This window comes from Ornithodoros turicata, chromosome 9, assembly GCF_037126465.1.
Source record: "Ornithodoros turicata isolate Travis chromosome 9, ASM3712646v1, whole genome shotgun sequence".
NCBI classification, from domain to species: Eukaryota; Metazoa; Arthropoda; class Arachnida; order Ixodida; family Argasidae; genus Ornithodoros; species Ornithodoros turicata.
The window spans coordinates 2,215,036-2,233,139 of record NC_088209.1 but is presented as its reverse complement, the minus strand read 5'-3'; the positions used below and the strand labels follow the sequence as shown (position 1 = coordinate 2,233,139).

Sequence of the window (18,104 nt, the reverse complement as noted above, 5' to 3'; positions counted from 1 at the left end):
ATCGGCACTCGACTGGCACACTGCAACACTAGCAGGACGCCGTCCTCCAGAAGCGTCGCCTACACCGCACAGTTTCTACCGAGGAGCAGAAGAAAATGCCTCAGTCCTGCTTGCAGGGCATAATAAATTACAGCGAAACAGAAAGTATGTTAAAATGCGATAAAAACCGGGTTGTTTGGTGGTACATTCCAAAAGCGACGAAACCCCAGCGCAGGGGACACGGACAGACACAACACAGACGAAACACTGACTGAAAAACACCTTTAATTGCGGAGACACCGCTTAAGTACACCATCTGCATACAACCGACCCCTAGTGGTAGCCAAGACCATCATGTTGTAATCACACCAGTTATAACGCAAACAGGAGCACCAAGCTCAGTGCTTCGTCTGTGTTACTTTGGAGGCTGGTGTAACCTTGATTAGAGACGTCTGTCCGTGTCCCCTGCACTGGGGGTTTATCGCTTTTAGAATAAAACAGAAAGCACTTGTGTCGCACGTAAGGCTGTTTTGGTTGCCTCGTAAGATTTCTCTGCCCACGTTACATTACTGTACGTTACATTTTAAAGCGCACCAAGGCCACGGAGTTAGGATAGGTGGTGGAACTGTCCATAGAAGCAAGCGCAGGCGCGCGAGCAAGAGACTGTTACGTTGGGGAAGAGAAAAAAGCAGTTGCTGACTTTACGCGACGGATGGTGGGGCGGCGCTGTCTTCGGTTTTGCGCTTTTGCATGGAAGGCTATGGGGAAAACACGAAGGGAGTTGCCTCAGGACAGAAGCCGCCGATATTTCAAACAGAGATTGTTCTTCTTCTGGGCACCGTCCTCATCATTGGCATGGTATTTAAAGGGTTAGGTGTGACGTGTTTAAAGGTTCATGCGAATTGTGGGTCAACAGCCCGGAGGGAAGAAAGGGTCCGTACGGGCTTCTACGGCCGGAGTGAATGGCTGCTTTGTTAGACTGTGGAGGGGATTATGTGAACGTAGTGATCTAGGCTACAGACCGGTTACAGAAAAAATGAAGGTTCACGAACACGTGGGCGAAACGGGACAACAGGCAAGAATTGGCGAGCGTAGCGAAAGATAAGGATTTTAGTGGTTACGTGGGGAAAATTCCAGAACGAGCAATGTTTTTCTTTCTTTTTTTTTTTTTTTTGTAATGCAAAGTTGTGGGTGGCATGCAATAAAGAAAGCAGGAAGAAGTGGCCATGCAGAACATAACAGATGATAATGGAGGTAGAGGGGAAAAGCATATTTCATTTGTGAAGTGTTTCTAGGGTGCCTCGTGATTTGTTGATACCGGAGGGTGAAGAGCGTTGCACTTTTATATGAGATAAGACTCCTTGTCGCGTCTGTCACGTGTGGATCTAAACCCGGTTTCTGGAATATATAGTTTAATGCTGTCAACATTGTGACCAGGAACGTTAAAGTGTTCGGCGACTGGTTGGGGAGTTTGTTGGACGTGTCGGTTCTGTGTCCGGTAAGGCGGTTGTTCATTTGTTGGCCGGTTTCACAATGAATTGCATAGAACAGTCGCCGCATTCAATGCAGTATATGACATTGGAGCTTGTGCATGTGAATGCGTAGTTAACGGGGTAGGTGTAATTGCTCGCAGTGCTTTTGATGGAGTTAGCGCGTTGAACATGCTTGCATGTCTTGCAGCGCGGGAGGTTGCAGGGTCGTCTTCCCGTGTACGGGGTGCTCGTTTTGCTGATTTTGGTATTGACCAAGGAGTCTGCTAGGTTTTTTGCGCGTCGGTTTGTCACCTGTATGGGATGGTCACTGCTTTGGAAGAGGGGCTCGTGCTTCTGTAGAATGGCTTTGATGTTTGTAAGTGCGTTGGAATGTCTTGTGATCAAGCTGATGGGGATGAGGAGGAAAACAGTTCTTTTCACGAGTCGTACGGCAGCATCTACGGGTGCAGACAAAGTGATGAACGTGAACGATGTGCACGATGTGAACGTGCAATAAAGATCACGCTTGTCAACTACATGGCGCTTCTTGTTCAGCGAAATCAGCGGAAAACAAGTATCAAAACAATTAACAATCCTTTCGTTTCTCGGTTCTGTTGACAGACCACGGGAGCACGATTTCCGCGAAAGCTTTTCATCTTCTTGTTTTCTAGGGTTTGATTCACGCGTTTTAATCGCGCCGCCGTACAAGCGACGGTACCACGTGTCTGCAAACTCGGCAAATTTTGCGTCCTCTTGCAACAGATGGCACTGTGTGCTGGGGCGCGGAGCGTGCGCTCCTCGTACATTCTATTTTCACGGGAGAGAGTAAAGTTTCCTCTTCTAACTCGGTCTTCTTACTCCGTGACCAAGGCCCCTATCCTGAACTCTGACATAGCAGGCGTTCCCTTTTGGTAAGATCGCGCTAGAGCTCGTTGCTAATCGCGGGCGGAGTGGCGATAACGACAAGATCGGGCTTTGGCATACAGTGTGAATGGACGCGGAACGCGAAATACATTGGCGAAATTCCTTGGCATGACACCCTAATAATCCGCAAGTTATGCATAACATCACAGGAGAGTTTGCGAATTTTTTGTCTCGCTGAAATGCAAAACGGACAACATAGGCCCTCACTGGCCTCCGCATGATAATTGTGCCTGCACTTATCTCATCGTGAACATTTCCTTCGTGCATAAATCACGAATGCATGAATGTCTTCACTTTTCCTTGCTGCCGAGATAGTGTCCCTTGGTGTGGTCCTCTTATTGCCTAGCTGTGTACTCAGTGAAACATGTTCCCGCACTACTCATACAACGGCCATACAATAGATAATTTTAAAAACGATGCGCACGCCACCATACTGCTCAGTCGTCTGCTTCGGTTATGGTTTGCCCCGTCTGACGCTGCTGCTCCGGTCACCGGGAATGTTATTTTTCTACCTCGGCCTCTGGCCCCCTCGTAATGATGTAAGACGCTCTATGTTCCCAGGAGTCCTTGCTCAGGTGGCGCTTGTTTTTCTAAAAAAGATTGTCCTGCTATTCGTTTTTAGGACGAGAGCAGTACTATTTTATAAGTGCGATGCGGGCAAGTTTTCGCTTGTCACAGGTCATGTTCTGACCAAGCAGCACCCCGATGTCGGGCCGACATCGGCCCGATGTGCTCCTGCCGACATCCCTGATATCGGCCCAACATACACTTTGCAACACCGCCCAGAGTTGGGCCGATGTCGGGTCAGGATATTGGTCCGATATCGTTTGGACATGCTGCCGATGTCATTTCGACATGCTACCGATTTGTGACCGATGTTGTGCCAACATAATTTTGTATTTGTATTCGTGTGCTGGCGATCGTAACTAAACGTTAGATCGGTTATTTGCGACGAAACAACGTTTTATTTCTGCCATTGTTTCTTACTCGTTTCATTTTCTGATGGTTTCCTTTGTTCCTCGTATTTCCCGTGGCGGGCAATGAGCGCGGCGTTACAAAAAGCGAGACGAAAAAAAGTTTAAAAGCTCCTTGGACCACGAAGTCCAAGAAGCTTTCAAAAGGAACCGGCATTCCTTTTCCAAGCGAAAACAGATACTATATATTTTTATGTCTTACGAGCTTCCGCAACTTCAAGAGCCCTGCTCGTCTCGGAATCAAAATGGTGGAGGTGACGTGTCTCAGTTTAATTCGCTCAAGCATACAAACGAGGCTCAAGTGAGAAATTGCTTCGAATAGTAACTCGACATTAACGTAACGAATATGTTTCCTACTTGTTTTTGGCGCGGGACACCAAGGAAGTCGATGGAAAGCCAGTGTCAGCGTCATGTCGTTGGCTTCGGTCAACATCGAGCCGACATTGCCAACTTCAGTGGGATGTTGGTCGCAAGTTGGCAATGTCGGCGTCATGTCTCTGGTTTCTATTATCATCAAGCCGACATTGTCAATCTCTGTGGGATGTCAACCGCAAGTTGACATTGTCAGCGTCATATCGCTGGTGTCGGTCAACACCAAGCCGACATTGCCAACTTCAAAGTGATATTGGTCGCAAGTTGGCATTGTCGGCTACATGTCGCTTATTTCGGTCAACACTGTGCCGACATTGCCAACTTCAGAGTGACATCGGTCGCAAGTTGGCAGTGTCTGCTAGATGTCGCGTTTTTCCATCAACATCGAGGCGACATTGCCTACTTCAAAGTGATATCGGTCGCAGGTTGGCATTGTCGGCTACATGTCGCTTGTTTCGGTCAACGCCGAGCCGACATTGCCAACTTCAGCGTGACATCGGTCGCAAGTTGGCAGTGTCGGCTAGATGTCGCGTTTTTCCTTCAACATCGAGCCGACATTGCCAACTTTTGTCGTACATCGGTCACAAGTTGGCAGTGTCGGGGATATGTTGGGCCGACATGCCCAACTTGCTGCCGATATCGGCCCGATGTCGTGTGCTGCCTGGGCGAAGACGCTCTAAGTTCCCAGGAGCCCTTGCGTACCACAGGTGGCGCTTGTTTTTCTAAAAAAAGATGGTCCTGCTATTCGTTTTTAGGACGAGAGCAGTACTATTTTATAAGTGCGATGCGGGCAAGTTTTCGCTTGTCCCATCTCACAGTTGTCAATACAAGGCGTATTCTTGGCGTCGTACAGAAGCGATAAATGTTCTGACATTTCTTCAGGTGCTGTTAGAGGTAGTGTCCGTAAAGTAGCAGTCTTAAGGTAAACGCAAGATTCTCGCACGAGGGGGTACGTGCATACACGGTACTTTTAAGGGGGTTCGCCCGTCGACACGTTACTTTTGAGATTGGTGTGACGCAATCGGTATCAATACTTTAACAGCTGACGCGTACCTTATCGAAAATGAATAGTTGAAAACTGTTTTTTTTTTTAAATCCCACAATAGGAATTCCTGCTGTGACATCAGATTTCCTTAATGTGACAGTTAACTTGCCTGCTGTGGTGTTAGGTATTCTTACTGTGACACCTCTCTAACGTGACGTTAGACTTTTTTAATGTGGCGGTTAACTTTCCTAATGTGGTGCTATGTCTTCTTAGCGTGGCAGTTCGCTTACCAAGTATGGCATGAGGTGTCCCTAATGTGACAGCTACGTGCCGTATTGTGATATTGACCTCCTGATGGAGCACAGCAAGATGATTGTCTCTTAATGTTGCTAAACCATTTCTCTTCGCTGCCTGATTGTTCAAGATATTGAGTACCAGATTTGATAAAAATAATCAGTTTATTTTCTTCCCAATATTTTCATTTTTGACATAAAATGTGAGTTTGCAATGCTGATTTATGATCTCACGTACGATTAATGTGTAACACTATGCAGACTTTAACATTATGATTGATGTCTAATGCTATAATGCCGACATTAGGAGTGGCCTGCCGCAAACGTCGACATTACCATATCAAATGTCAACATTAGTGTTAGGGTGTCCCAAATCACATTAGGCAACATGTCGCCATTTTCAATGGGCTATCTACAGGGTTCGCCAAGATAAACTTCGGGGTTTGTTACGAAGATAAAACAAATTAGAACAGTATAGGAAAGCCAAAGTACATGTTAGAAGACGTATTAAGCCCCAAAATTTTATGTCGATAATTCCGCTTGGTCTGTTTCTTTGCTGATGAATCGTTAAAATTAAAAAAAAAAGAAAAACGCCACTGGCCTAATCGCCTGTACCTGCGTTTCAGCCTCTTTCCGTCAGACGGCGAGACACTCGAACGCGGCGTTGCAGAGTACGAGTTTGCATTCAGTTCCACTTGTTTACTTGGGCTGCGTTCCAATAGCTCGCGCCCGCGAAGCCGCCTGACTAGGCAGCTGAGTAGACCCTTTGCTTGTTACTTTTGGAACAGGCTTGCCTTGCCTAGCCTAGCCTTGCTGCGCGTGTGGCGCCATCTGGTTGCTCACGCAAGAAATGCGTACGGCGCAAGCGCAGCAGGTACTAGCGTTTCCCGCTGTCAGCCATCCCGGCTGTCAGATGGTCAGGCGTATAACTAGACTGCATCGATGCGCACTAGGCGGTAGCCGACTGAATAGCGGGCTTGGCGAGATTTGGAACGAGACTTAACATGGCGCATTCCGGTTAGACCGCTAGGCAGTCGACTAACCGGGGTATTGGAGCGCAGTCTTGGTTTCGATGTCGTCTGCAACGCAGCGTTCGACCGTTTCGCCATCTGACGAAAAGGAGCTCACAGGTATAGCCGATTAGGCAGCGACGGTTTTTTAATTTTCACGATTTATCGCAGAGAAACGGAGCAAGTGGCAGTATCGACATGAAATTTGGGGCATAATACGTCCTCTAACATCTACTTTAGCTTTCCCAACACTGTTCCTATTTGTTATATTCTCATTCGAAACCCCAAAGTTTATCTCGGCGAACCTGTAAATTTCTAATTTTGTGTGTGGCCCCTAAGAAAGTTTGTCTTTTTTTTCGCGTACAGGTTCTTGGGAGCCTTTAAGAGTAAACTGGAATCAACTCCTGGTGCGAACGAATTTAACCACCTTATCGACAACAACATCAAGCATTTTGGGGTTTTGAGTGTTTTTGGCGGCTCAGAAACAACAACGCGCGACCTACTCCAGGTATGTCCAACAATCGTAAATGGCTACTTCTTTTAGACTGTTGTGACCGTTTGTAACGATAACTGGTTAGTTTGCTGGACCGTTTTGCATAGCAAGAACAATGTCCGTCTAGATAGGGGTGTTAACAGTGGACGTTGCACATATGCGACAATGACCACTCACAGAATGATTTTCACACCAGATCACTGAGAGTCATCTTTGCCTGTCTACACATTACAATGGTAGAAGTGCAAGGGTGCAGGCGAGCTGGTACATTGTAAAAACGACGATAAAACCAGAGACACGGAACAGAACGTGTCGTGTTGTCTTTTTCTGTTCCGTGTCTCTGGTTTTATCGTCGTTTTTGCACATTACAAAACTCGTGAGTTCCTTGGATCGTGGAGTTCGTTACTCATTGAGTAGTACCTTCGCTAGATTATGCAAAAAGTGGAGTAGTCTCAAGTGCCGTTCGCATATGCGTCGGTAGAGAACCGATTAATAGCAGCACAATGGATTCCGGACGGCGGAACTGTTCATAATGTAACTCGTTTGCCTCCGCGTGTTACACGCCCTTCAGAAAAGAAAGGTACTTAGAGGTTCTTGAAAACAGTACAGCGTTCGTGGTAAAAGACCGTCGTCAAAGACTGTCGAAAGGACGGTCGAACTTTCGGCTGCACGTTACATTAATATCGTCGGGATAAACTCTACGAGAAATGCGCGTTGCAAATAAGTTTAGAGGAAAATTGATGTAACAAAGTTAGTAACTCGATTGAAGTATCCCTGCAGAGGGTAGTGTTAAAATATGTCTTGAAGTTGTGGGCAAACTTTTCATTACTTTCTGCCATTCGGATTTCTGACAAAGTGTACCGGAAGCCAACGCTTTCCGCCATTTCGAAAATTCTTTGTGAAACACCAAGAACACAAAAATATAATTGAAACGTGTGGATATACGTATAGCTTAGCATCTTGACAACCCCCATGCGCAGTATCATGCAGCCAGCTGCAAAAACAAAGGAGCAGAATTACATCTCGGCTTCCGGCGTCCCACAAGGAACCATACTTGATATCCTGCTCTTCCTGCTCTATATCAACGAACTTCCCTTGCCATGGTAGAAGTGCAAGGGTGAAGGCAAGCTGGTACATTGTATAAAGACCATGAACCTTTGACGCGGAACAGAAAAAAGACAATACGACACTTTCTCAACACAGCAACCATTTAATTAAATTGGTAAATTTGATTAAATGGTTGCTTTTTTGAGAACGTGTCGTGTTGTCTTTTTCTGTTCCGTGTCTCAGGTTTATCGTCGTTTTCCTTTGCCATCTCGTCCAACAGCACGACTTTTCGCCTTTGTGTTCTTTATCGATCAATCTTGCACAAGGCAATCTTGGCACAGGATCAAGCAGCACTGCAGCCGCATCTTTCAAACACAGCGGAGTGGTGTTCGAATTGGCAGATGCAACTCAATAGCTCGAAGTGCAAAGTAGCCCAGTTTTCAAGGAAGCACATGGATGTACACCACAAGTATACGATTGATCATGCAACAGTTACTTGAAACGTACAAGTACTTTTGGAGTTACACTTACAAATGATTTTGTTTGGGTTGGGCCGAATCCAGACCACCAAACTGTCTGCGCTCAATCCTCATTTGATATTTCTCGACACAATCGCACTTCGTTCCTTACTGTGAAGGTGCTCATTATTTCATTCCCCACATCACCACCATCAAAGGGGTTGAGTATCGCCTCTGACGATGAAACTATCCATTCATCACCTTAAAATAAACTTGTTGTTGTTGTTGTATCACCACAGAAGCGAACAGTACACTAGGCTAACCAAAACGTATTCGCCTTTCTACTCCGAATGTCCGCCAGCAAGCACATGTAGCCCTTGTCAGACCAAAACTATAGAGCATGCATCTGCAATTTGGAATCCACACCAGCCGTACCTAATCGCTTCTCTGCTCTCGAGGTCACTGAGGCGCATGGTTCTGGTTTCGGTTAACTGACATAGTATCTTTCGCAACAGATATTTCACGGCACACGTTCGTTCCACAACCTTAAACGATAGAATGGCTTTCAAAGAGAATTGTCCTGATTTTGTCCGAAGTGCCGTACTCAAAGGGGTAATGAATTATTTTAGGTAATTAGCTATTTTGTAGCTGCATACTCTCTTGGATAAAATGTCTGCCTGACCGTAGCTCAACTGGAGAAACTAAATGTATGCATATCAAAATGATTAAAAAACATGTGCGTATACTCGTACCAAGAGCAGATCTCGAATATACGGAACCAGATCGACTGCTCATGTTTAACGAATATCATTTGCTGAAAAACGTACAGGGTGTTTCACTTAAAAAGTGATAAATAAGTCTGGCGACGTTTTCACCGGAGGATTGTGAGACTTTTGCGACCATTGAGGAAGGCTTTGGACAGTTTTGAATTGCGGGAAATCTTTTTCTTCGATGCAACATTGAAAATTGCCAAGCGAACCTCACTTTTTTAAACAGAAATATGGAATCCTCGACGGGTAGCCGCGGACACAACAAAAACCATGCCCAGTATCGCAACAGAAATAGTATTAAAAAATAGTAGAAATCGTGCTTTAGCCCCCGTCTGTTCGATTTTCGCAAAGAAGCGCACGCGAAACGTGCGTCTTGAGGATATAATGTCCCCGCCTTCATTTGTTATGCCTTCTTTGTGATAAGTTTAAGAGGGCATACCAGCTCTCCGTCCCAATGTATTTCCTATGGGACAGTTTTTATGCTTTCTCTCGGTAACCGCCGCGCAGATTTTGACGCGGGTGCTTTCATCACAAAGAGGAAGACGAGATGAAGAGAATTACACTACAGGATTTCTCATATATGTCGTATGTATTTTACGGCGACGTCACGAATGCGAAAAAAATACACAATTTTTCTCCTCCCTCTTTGAAAAGGTTTTATTAAACTTCTATAGCCATTTCGAAAAAAACTTTTAGATTACTCTCTCTGGAATTATTTCAGGAATCGATAGACATCAAATTTATATGTCTACCACTTATAGTTTTTATAAAAAAGCATGAAACGTGAGTACGCAAAATCGCCCACTCAAAGCCCCGTGAACGGCGTCATTCTGTGTTGCCATCTGGTGACGCGACAGCAAAACCGCGCGGATCGTATTCTTCCGCCGAGCAAGCGTGCGCGTGCGCACCTGACCGTCCTGTTGGCTCCTCTGTCCTCTTTACTTTCCCGGACCGCTGACTTAGGGCATGACCTTGGAGACCAGAACAAAAGCTTACTTAGCTGCTCGTAAAGGGATTATTGCCTGAGCCTGAGGCATTGTCGCCAACAACCAGAGACCAACAACCGTCTTCTTTTTTCGGTGCGCGTATAGAGAATTGAGATGAGTTTATTAGCTTCACATGAAACATCAATTTGCCCGATTTTGACGTTTCGGGTTTGTGCTTACTCAGTCAACTGTCTCATAAGGCTAACGAGAATCTGTCGTATTTACGATTAGTGGAAGGCCGACTTTACAAACATTCCAGTGACGTTCAACAGGACTGCCCTGTAATGTTCGTAATGTTGAAACAGCGATCAAGCGGATTACACACAGATAAATGTTCCTCAGGATAACTGCATTTAGAACTGCAGCTCTCTTTGTTCTTCTCTTTCTTTTATTGATCGATTTATTTTTATGTTTATCTTATTATTTTCTTTTTTTTTTTCGTCAACGCTCCACGTGAACCAATAAGAAAAATCGATCAAGCGACTGCTGCACAATTATTTCCGCCCACGCAATGGGCAACCGTCTTTTCCGGAACCCAAATTCACGTTCGCGAAAAAAGGAAAACCAATGACAATGCTCGATTGCTTCGAACGGTGATATGCCATGTTTAAAAGTCCGACATCACTATTTACCACACAAACTCAACAAATTCCGATGAAAAAATGGCTAGGAAGCAAGCGAGCTGCTGAAGATGATGCATGATGTCAAACCCCGAGACTAGGGAACACGAAGGGACAGACACGAACAGGTGTTTTTGAGACTTCGTGTTTGTGTCTGTCCCTTCGTGTTCCCTAGTCTCGGGGTTTTACATCATGCATCAAATTTCGCTATCTGTCCAAGTCATTTTAGCGAACGAGATCCACATTTTTGGCTCTTAGGCTTAGCGGGGCGGACGCGACGGAACAGCACGTTAGGTCGGTGTTTGCATTTTCATGTTCATGTTGTTTATTTTTCAACGGCGACTTCGATCACGTTATTTTGAGATACGGCCAATTTTTCCATACCGGTTCCCTGGATTTTCCATCTTTCGACACTTCTTGCTGGTTGCGCGTTGGATGACCCAAAACCTGTACCCGTCGTTCTTTGCACCGCAAACAAAGGGAAGCCTTCTGAGGAAGAACTCTGGGTCACTGGGGATTCTCAACTGAACTAGTGACGAAACTAGTAACGAAAGGTCTGGTGTAATGTGAAGTACCCTGTGAAAACCAAGGAGTGTCTAACAATATAGTACTGAAGTTTCCGGGTAATAATCAGTTCATTATGAGACGTAATTTGTGCTCCGAGACCTCCTCGCGTACATAAAGACGGAGTTCAAAGAGTTTTAGGAGCTTCCCTTCTCCTTTTCTTATTTCTTTTTTTTCTAAATAGCTGTTGCTAAATGCAATGCATTTATTTAGGCTGACTGAGTGTAAGTATTGAGCCTATCAAAAGGCCGAAAATCATAACGTCGAACTATCAGAAGGCCGGAAGCCAAAAGACCAAAAAATCATAACGTCGAACTGTCAGAAGGCCGAAAATAAGAAGGCTGAAAATGGAAAGGCCAAAGAGACACGGGGTGAGCACTCCAGTGAATGACCACTGAATGGGATGATGTTGATTATGAAAAAGTTTTGTGGCTATTGTATTAGAAATCAAATAACTGGAATGCATAGCATTTGGTGGTCGCAAATAGATTAGCCAGCGAAGATGAAAAACACACCGATCACATTATAACCGAAATTATATTCCGAAATCCTAAGCTGTTATTTGAAGAAAAGTAATTGATAACAGTACAAACATGAGTAAGAAACATCATAAACAGCATAACAGCATTTGATCGAACGCCGTTTGGTCGAACGCCGCTTGGTCGAAAGCCGTTTGATCGCAAGCCGGTTGATCGACGCCGTTTGTTCGAAAGATGTTTCTTCGAAGGGAGCTCGAAGCTCGCAGCGTGTCCTTAGCACCTCTTTTTCTGTAACTTTTGACTCGAACATATGGAGCAGGCAATCAGTGTCCTCTCCTTTTTTGTTTGTTTGTTTCTTGCTTCTTTTTTTTTCAGCTAAAGACCCCACTGGTTATTTGCAGACCTTTGTCATTCACGAACAGCACAGCCTTCTGGCTTTTTACTCTCTCCCATCTGAAAATAAAATAAAATTGAATAGAACAATGTGGAAGTATCCCGCGAAATTGTAACGGGACCCATTACTTCAATCCCCCGGCGATGAACTCCCTACCCATCATCCTGAAATAAAGTTATTGTTGTATCCCGCGAACCAGTGGGACACATACCGAAGAAAATGTCTTCACGATCGTACGATCGTATGGTTTCTTTTTTTTTTCTTCTTCTTTTTTTGGGGGGGTAGCAGAATTCGCTTGCGCGAATTCAACCTCCCCTTGTTATTTATTTATGTAACCAACCAACAACAACAACAAAATGTCTTCAAGTTGGGAGCAGCCAATAGTCTGTGCTTCTTCTGGGCATGGCACGAAAAACTGTCCGAAAACTGGCCGAACCGAAATCGGGACCGAACTTTTTCTGTGCATCACCGCGTGCTACCGAAATGCACCCCAAATTTCGGCCGAAGACTTCTGGCCTTGGGGAACATCGCCTTTCAACAATCCAGCTCAATGAGATAATCCCTGTATTCATAGAAGTAGAAATCGCACACACGGCAACAGTCGACCCGACTGCTACGTCATCGTTGCTATGGTTCTCCTTCCGGCTGAATAGTCATTGGATGCTTCTCCTTTTTCGGTTGGCGTCACTTCCCATTTCGGAGGAGAAATCTGGCTTGGTCAGATCGGGCCGACTTCGGCCCGAAATTCTGTTCCCCGAAAAAAGTCCGGTCCCGAATTCGGTTCGGAAAGAATTCGGACGCTTTTCGGGCCATGTGGTTCACGCTAAATGGGATAGTGATATGTGGACGAAAGGCACTCGAAGTCTGAATGCTAAGAAGGAAATTTCGCCATAGTATAAAATAAAGATATTGTATTAACAGCCATATAAAACTAGTTCAATCTTGTTTAGAGTATGTATCTGCTTCGAACGTGTTGCCCTACAAGAACTGTGTTGCCCTACAAGAATGGTGATTTTCATGTCCCACATGATAAGGAGACCGAGCTGCACTTTTTGCAACACTCAAACAAGAACCTGTTATGTTGTCAGGTGACCATTGTTAATATTTTTCTATTGTGTGCCCTTTTATTTTTTGTCGAATCGTTCCTCTTGGCGTCCAGAAAAAAAAGTATATGTTGGGAATATCGCGACTCCCGCTGCGAGGTCTCGCCGCTCGACCTTTCCGTATCTTCCTTGGTTGGGTCGACCCGAAGCCTTTATCGCCCTTCATGTTCTTTGTACGGTTTTGCAAAGTGGCACACCAAGGCGAGAAGAAGGGAGTCTTCTGTCACTGGGGGTTGTCGACCGACATCATTTTTCTGAGCCGATGTGAAAGAAAAAGGAGAGGCAACATGGGGGAAAGGATTACTGTAGTTTTCTGGTAAAGAAGTCTATTCTGCGATGAAAATTTTGAAAAGTATTTTGCACCAACGCCCTGTAAATGAAGTCAAATATTTGATAATGCTTACTTACCAGAAATATACATACCAAAATGTCATTTTTGCATGAATAATAGAGTTATTATCAAGGTAAATGGCGTGTAAGCGTGTGCAGAAAAAAAAAGAAAAAGGGAATACTGTTTTGAGCACTAGATTTTCCTGACTGGCATTGTAAGCGCTGTGTGTTTATAGCCTAATTTACAGCCGCCGGTACATCCAGTTGAGAGCCTCCGTGATACCGACATCTCGGGCGAGCTTTGATAGCATATGAGGTTACCTTTCCTTGGCCATTTCCTGATTTCTTAATTGGCAATCGCCTTGTGCTCAGACTCACTGCTGGCAACATTCGTTTATAATACCATCTGTGTGTGTGCCCATATTGCCATCCATATTATCCGATCACACCTATACGTCGGCATACACTAAGTATGCACTAGTAAAGTAAGCACTTGTAAATGAATTCAGATATTTGATAATGCTTACTTACATGAAATATATATATCAAAATGTCATTTTTGCATGAATAATAGAGTTATTATCAAGGTAAATTGCATGTTGTAAAAACATTTTTGGGACCCCTCATATAGGACCCCGGTTAGCGAATGCTGCCCTGTTGTGCATTTCTGACACACAAATTATGGACTTTGTCGCAGGCAATGCTATGTACCTCGTATCTTTAATGAGCTACCCTTCGACAATCGAAGTACAAACTAAAAAAAGCGCTACGGCAACTTTATCATACGATGTAGTACCTTTATATGTTCATGTACTGTCAAACTGTATGCCGCTGACTGCTTCAGGCCCAGTGCCACAAGCTTTTCCGCTTAGACGGGCCTGTTTTATTATATTTGTAGTTTGCTTTTTTGAGTAAAATTATTATCATTATTATTATGTAAGCGAGTGCAAAAAAAAAAAAAAAAAGGAATACCGTTTCGAGCAGATTTTCCAGACTGGCATTGTAAGCGCTGTGTGTAGGCAATGTTTATAGCCTAATTTACAGCCGCTGGTAGATCCAATTGAGAGCCTCCGAGATACCGGCATCCGTACTATCCGATCACACTTGTATATCGGCATACAGTAAGTATGCACTAGTAAAACAATACGAAGAGCAGCTAAAAATTCCATAATCAGTCAGTACAGGCGGTAGTGACTTGTGAAAACAATAATTGTAGCATGAATATATAAGAACAAAAAAATAAAAATAAAGTACTCATGTAGCAATAGGAGACAAGCAAAAAGACGTGAATGTCTCGAATCGAACTGCGGACCTTTCGTGGCAAAGTCCGACACATTACCACTCGACAAACAGCGCAGAGGGCGCGGGCCGCCTTAATCTCGCGAGGTCAACCATGCGCAATGGGGATTATTTCGTGAGTCGGAGGCGAACGGCGTGATAAGGATCGGCGAGCTTGGCGCCATCTAGAATCGGGAAAATCGTGAATCGGAGTTGCTCCCCGACTGGTATGGCCTCTTAAGGTAGTTTTGTTTCTTTTGTGATAACACAGTTGTGACCAGCATCAAGGCCAAACATGCGACGGGAATCTCCGCGCATCTTCTGTGCACTCTTCTTTGCAATAATCATGCAGGCGGCGCTAAAGAGTCATTTTTACTATTTTTGACTATTTCTATCGCGACACTGCGCTTAGTATTTGCTGGGTACGCGGTTATCAGTGGAGGAGTTAATATTTCATTTAAAAAAGCAGGTTGGCCTGCCAATTTTCCATGTTCGATCGAAAAAAAATCCCGCAACTAAAAACTGTCTAAGGTCCCAAAGTCTTCCTCAGTGGTGGTAAAAGCTTACAGAAGGTAATTGCTGAGCGTACGTCGCCAGTAAGAATTTTTGATCACTCTAGATGAAACACCCTGCATATCTATTAAGAGCAGATGTAAATAGAATGAACAGGTATGTATGTAACGTGGATGTGTGGGGGCACTGTAAGCACTTGCTCGTCTCTTTCGGCTTGCAGAAGTTCCGGAGTATGTGCGACCAACACGATCCTAATCCCGGAGTTAATCACAAAAGCCTCATCGTGATCGGCATAACAGCACGAAGAGGGACCAAACAGTTCAAGACATGGATGGAGCACGTTAAGAAGTAAGTGGGGCTCGAACTTTTCGTGAATGGTTTTGCATCACCTCGACTGGTGGCTCGAAAAGCAAGGTGCGGTCCCTCACGAAATGGCTGGATTTCGTCGCCACCGAAGCTCCACGGATCCAGCCCTCGACCTCGCCTTCAGGAATGGCAAGTCCGCCTCGACATTCGTCGCGCCATCCGAAGTCGTAGTGCAAAAACGACGCCTTTCGTACCCAACCACATCAACAGCTGCAGAATAATACGCCATTCTTTTCTTTCTGCAGCACATCGTTGATTTTACCCCGCAGGAATGGGCAGTGTTCGCTGACTCAAAATCTGTACTACAAGCTATTGAAAATGCTGGCGTACGAGACTCATCCGAGACTCATCCTAATGACGGCTCTGTTAATGGCTTACCACCTTGTGTACGAAGCAGGGCATAGGTTGGTTCTCCAGTGGGCTCTGCCCTATTGTGGGAATGAACAGGTCGGCAGCGCCGTGGTGTAGCTCTCTGGTCTCGTAGACGCACGAGTATTGGGCTGCTCAGAGGAGGCCGTCGTTCCATTCTTCGAAGCCTCGTGACAACCCTGCTTCCCGCAGTGCTGATAAGAGTTGATGCAACGATCGCTTTCCGCATACGAGAGGGTAGAGAGGTAGCAAGCGAGCTGATGGTATAGATCCATAACTTAAAAACCCGAGACTAGGGGTAAAAAAAAACACAGACAACGACCTTGTCTCGGGTTTTTAAGTAATGGATCTATACTTCCAGCTCGCTTGCTACCTCTCTATCCTCTCGTTATCGATTCCTCATGCAAGCTTCGTCCCTCATATTCCTCCTGTGTACTCTGTTCCGCCTTCTGGATCCGACCTCCAGTCTCTTCGTCTTCAAGATACACACTGTGTAAACTTGGCCACAGTATTGCCACCGCTCAAGCTGAGTTTTAATTCCTCGGCGTCCAGCTTCGGAAGAAAGAGACCTTGTTTGTGTTGTCGTTTGTTTGTCCCCTAGACACTGGTTGTTGAGTTATGGCTTTCCGCATGCCACGAAAGAGCTCTCGTCGATGCAACTGTCTTTCTTCTGTGCAACTGTTTTTGTTTCTGTGACACGCCTATGATGCAAATCCTTTGAATGAAACAATACACTATACACTAGATGGCATCGGCGCATAACTACCTAACCGTGAACCCTCTTTCTCCACCTTGTTGCGGTGTTATATAATTCTATCGTTCAGACACCTCAAAGTCTTGCTCACCTAGTCCTTTCCGCACGGGGAAGAGATCAAGCGAACCACGGCCGCGGCACAGTCCACGAACCGGTCCTTATGTCTAACATCACATACATGTTGCTCCTCACCCGCCGCAAACGTGCCCGGCTTATCATCCCGCAATGTGCTACATGGGTACGGAAGAATCTTGACCAGCAATGGCACGGACAAAACATAACCAACTTAGCTGTCGAGAACGACAGCCACGCCATTTTGGATTCCGGCACTCGCACTCAATCTGACATGGCAGAAACCAGCAACCGGCAAAAGCAAGCCTCATGTGCCACCAACTGCACTCCACTCGCGTCATGTGCATCAACCTCCACACCTCTGGCGTCCGCCACTCTCCCCTCTTCTCCCGGTTCGCTGCACTCCAACAACCGATTCCGCAATTGACGGTCGCGCGAACGTATTTTTTACGCATAACGGCACTTTTTACAGTGTACCAGGGATGCAGAGTGACTACGTACTCAGTGAAACCCCCAATAGACTACGTGTCTAGAAAGAGCATACAAGAGGTACAAGGAGTACACTAAACGTCTACAGGAATGTCAAATTAATTTTTACGAAGCCGGAAAGCTTTATTCAATGCGCGGGTCGGAGCTAATCACATCTGTGATGATGCTGCCACAGCCGAACGGGCCGCGCTAAAGTTACAAGGGCCCCGATAATGGAGTCAAAATACTGCAGGCAGATGCTGTGCGGAACGTCCGGGTACGGCATTCAGGAACAATGAGGAATGACAATTGGAATGTTTCCATGTTTCGCTACATACACAAAAATATAATCTATATTTCAGTTTCCCTTACGATATCATCCTCATCCATACCCACGTATCCTACTGGGATACCACAAGCTTCACTGGAACCGCTGGGGCCAGTATTTGGGACAGCTCATCCTTTCAGCACTGCAGTATGGTAAGATCATATTGATATTATATCGATTGAGTGATTGATTATTGGATTTACTCTTTCGCTTCTGTGTGTGTCGCAGTGAGTTCGTGCTCACGCAGCTTATGGCAGGAGAAACAGTGCTGCGGTAATTCCTGCTTACTTGACTGGTGTTCCTCATATCGTTACATAAATTAAGATATATACCAGGTAGAAGCGTTTCCCCATCAATGTAATGGAAGTGAGTGGTGTTCACTGTACAAGGTGGTTTGGGCAACCAACATGGTACTCGTGTATGATAGACAAGGAATCCAGAGAACACCAGGAAAAACAAGCAAACCACCAAACATAGGGATGTGGTTTATATCCAAATTATGTCCCTATATAGAAATCGGCGAAGGGGAACAAAGGAGAACGAGGAAGAATTAATATCACGGGTACCTTGTCCCTCACGTACATTCTAGTGTTTGCTTTGTGTTCTCTTATTTGTGTTCTCTATCATGCAAAAAGGTGCTCTTCTGTGTACGCGGGTTCCTGTGTTACATCAACATTAAGCGATGGAAAGTAAAACATTATTT

General features: G+C 45.2%; 1 protein-coding gene across 1 annotated transcript in view; it reads left to right on the top strand.

The window, feature by feature from the left end:
* The window catches only part of LOC135369192 (uncharacterized), a 49,520-nt gene that overhangs the window by 22,438 nt on the left and 8,978 nt on the right, over nucleotides 1–18,104 (top strand). Inside the window, exons 4-6 of the mRNA XM_064602828.1 lie at nucleotides 6,376–6,517; nucleotides 15,265–15,392; nucleotides 17,436–17,553. Coding sequence (XP_064458898.1) covers nucleotides 6,376–6,517; nucleotides 15,265–15,392; nucleotides 17,436–17,553 — 388 coding nt within the window. The remainder of the gene's footprint in view (nucleotides 1–6,375; nucleotides 6,518–15,264; nucleotides 15,393–17,435; nucleotides 17,554–18,104) is intronic.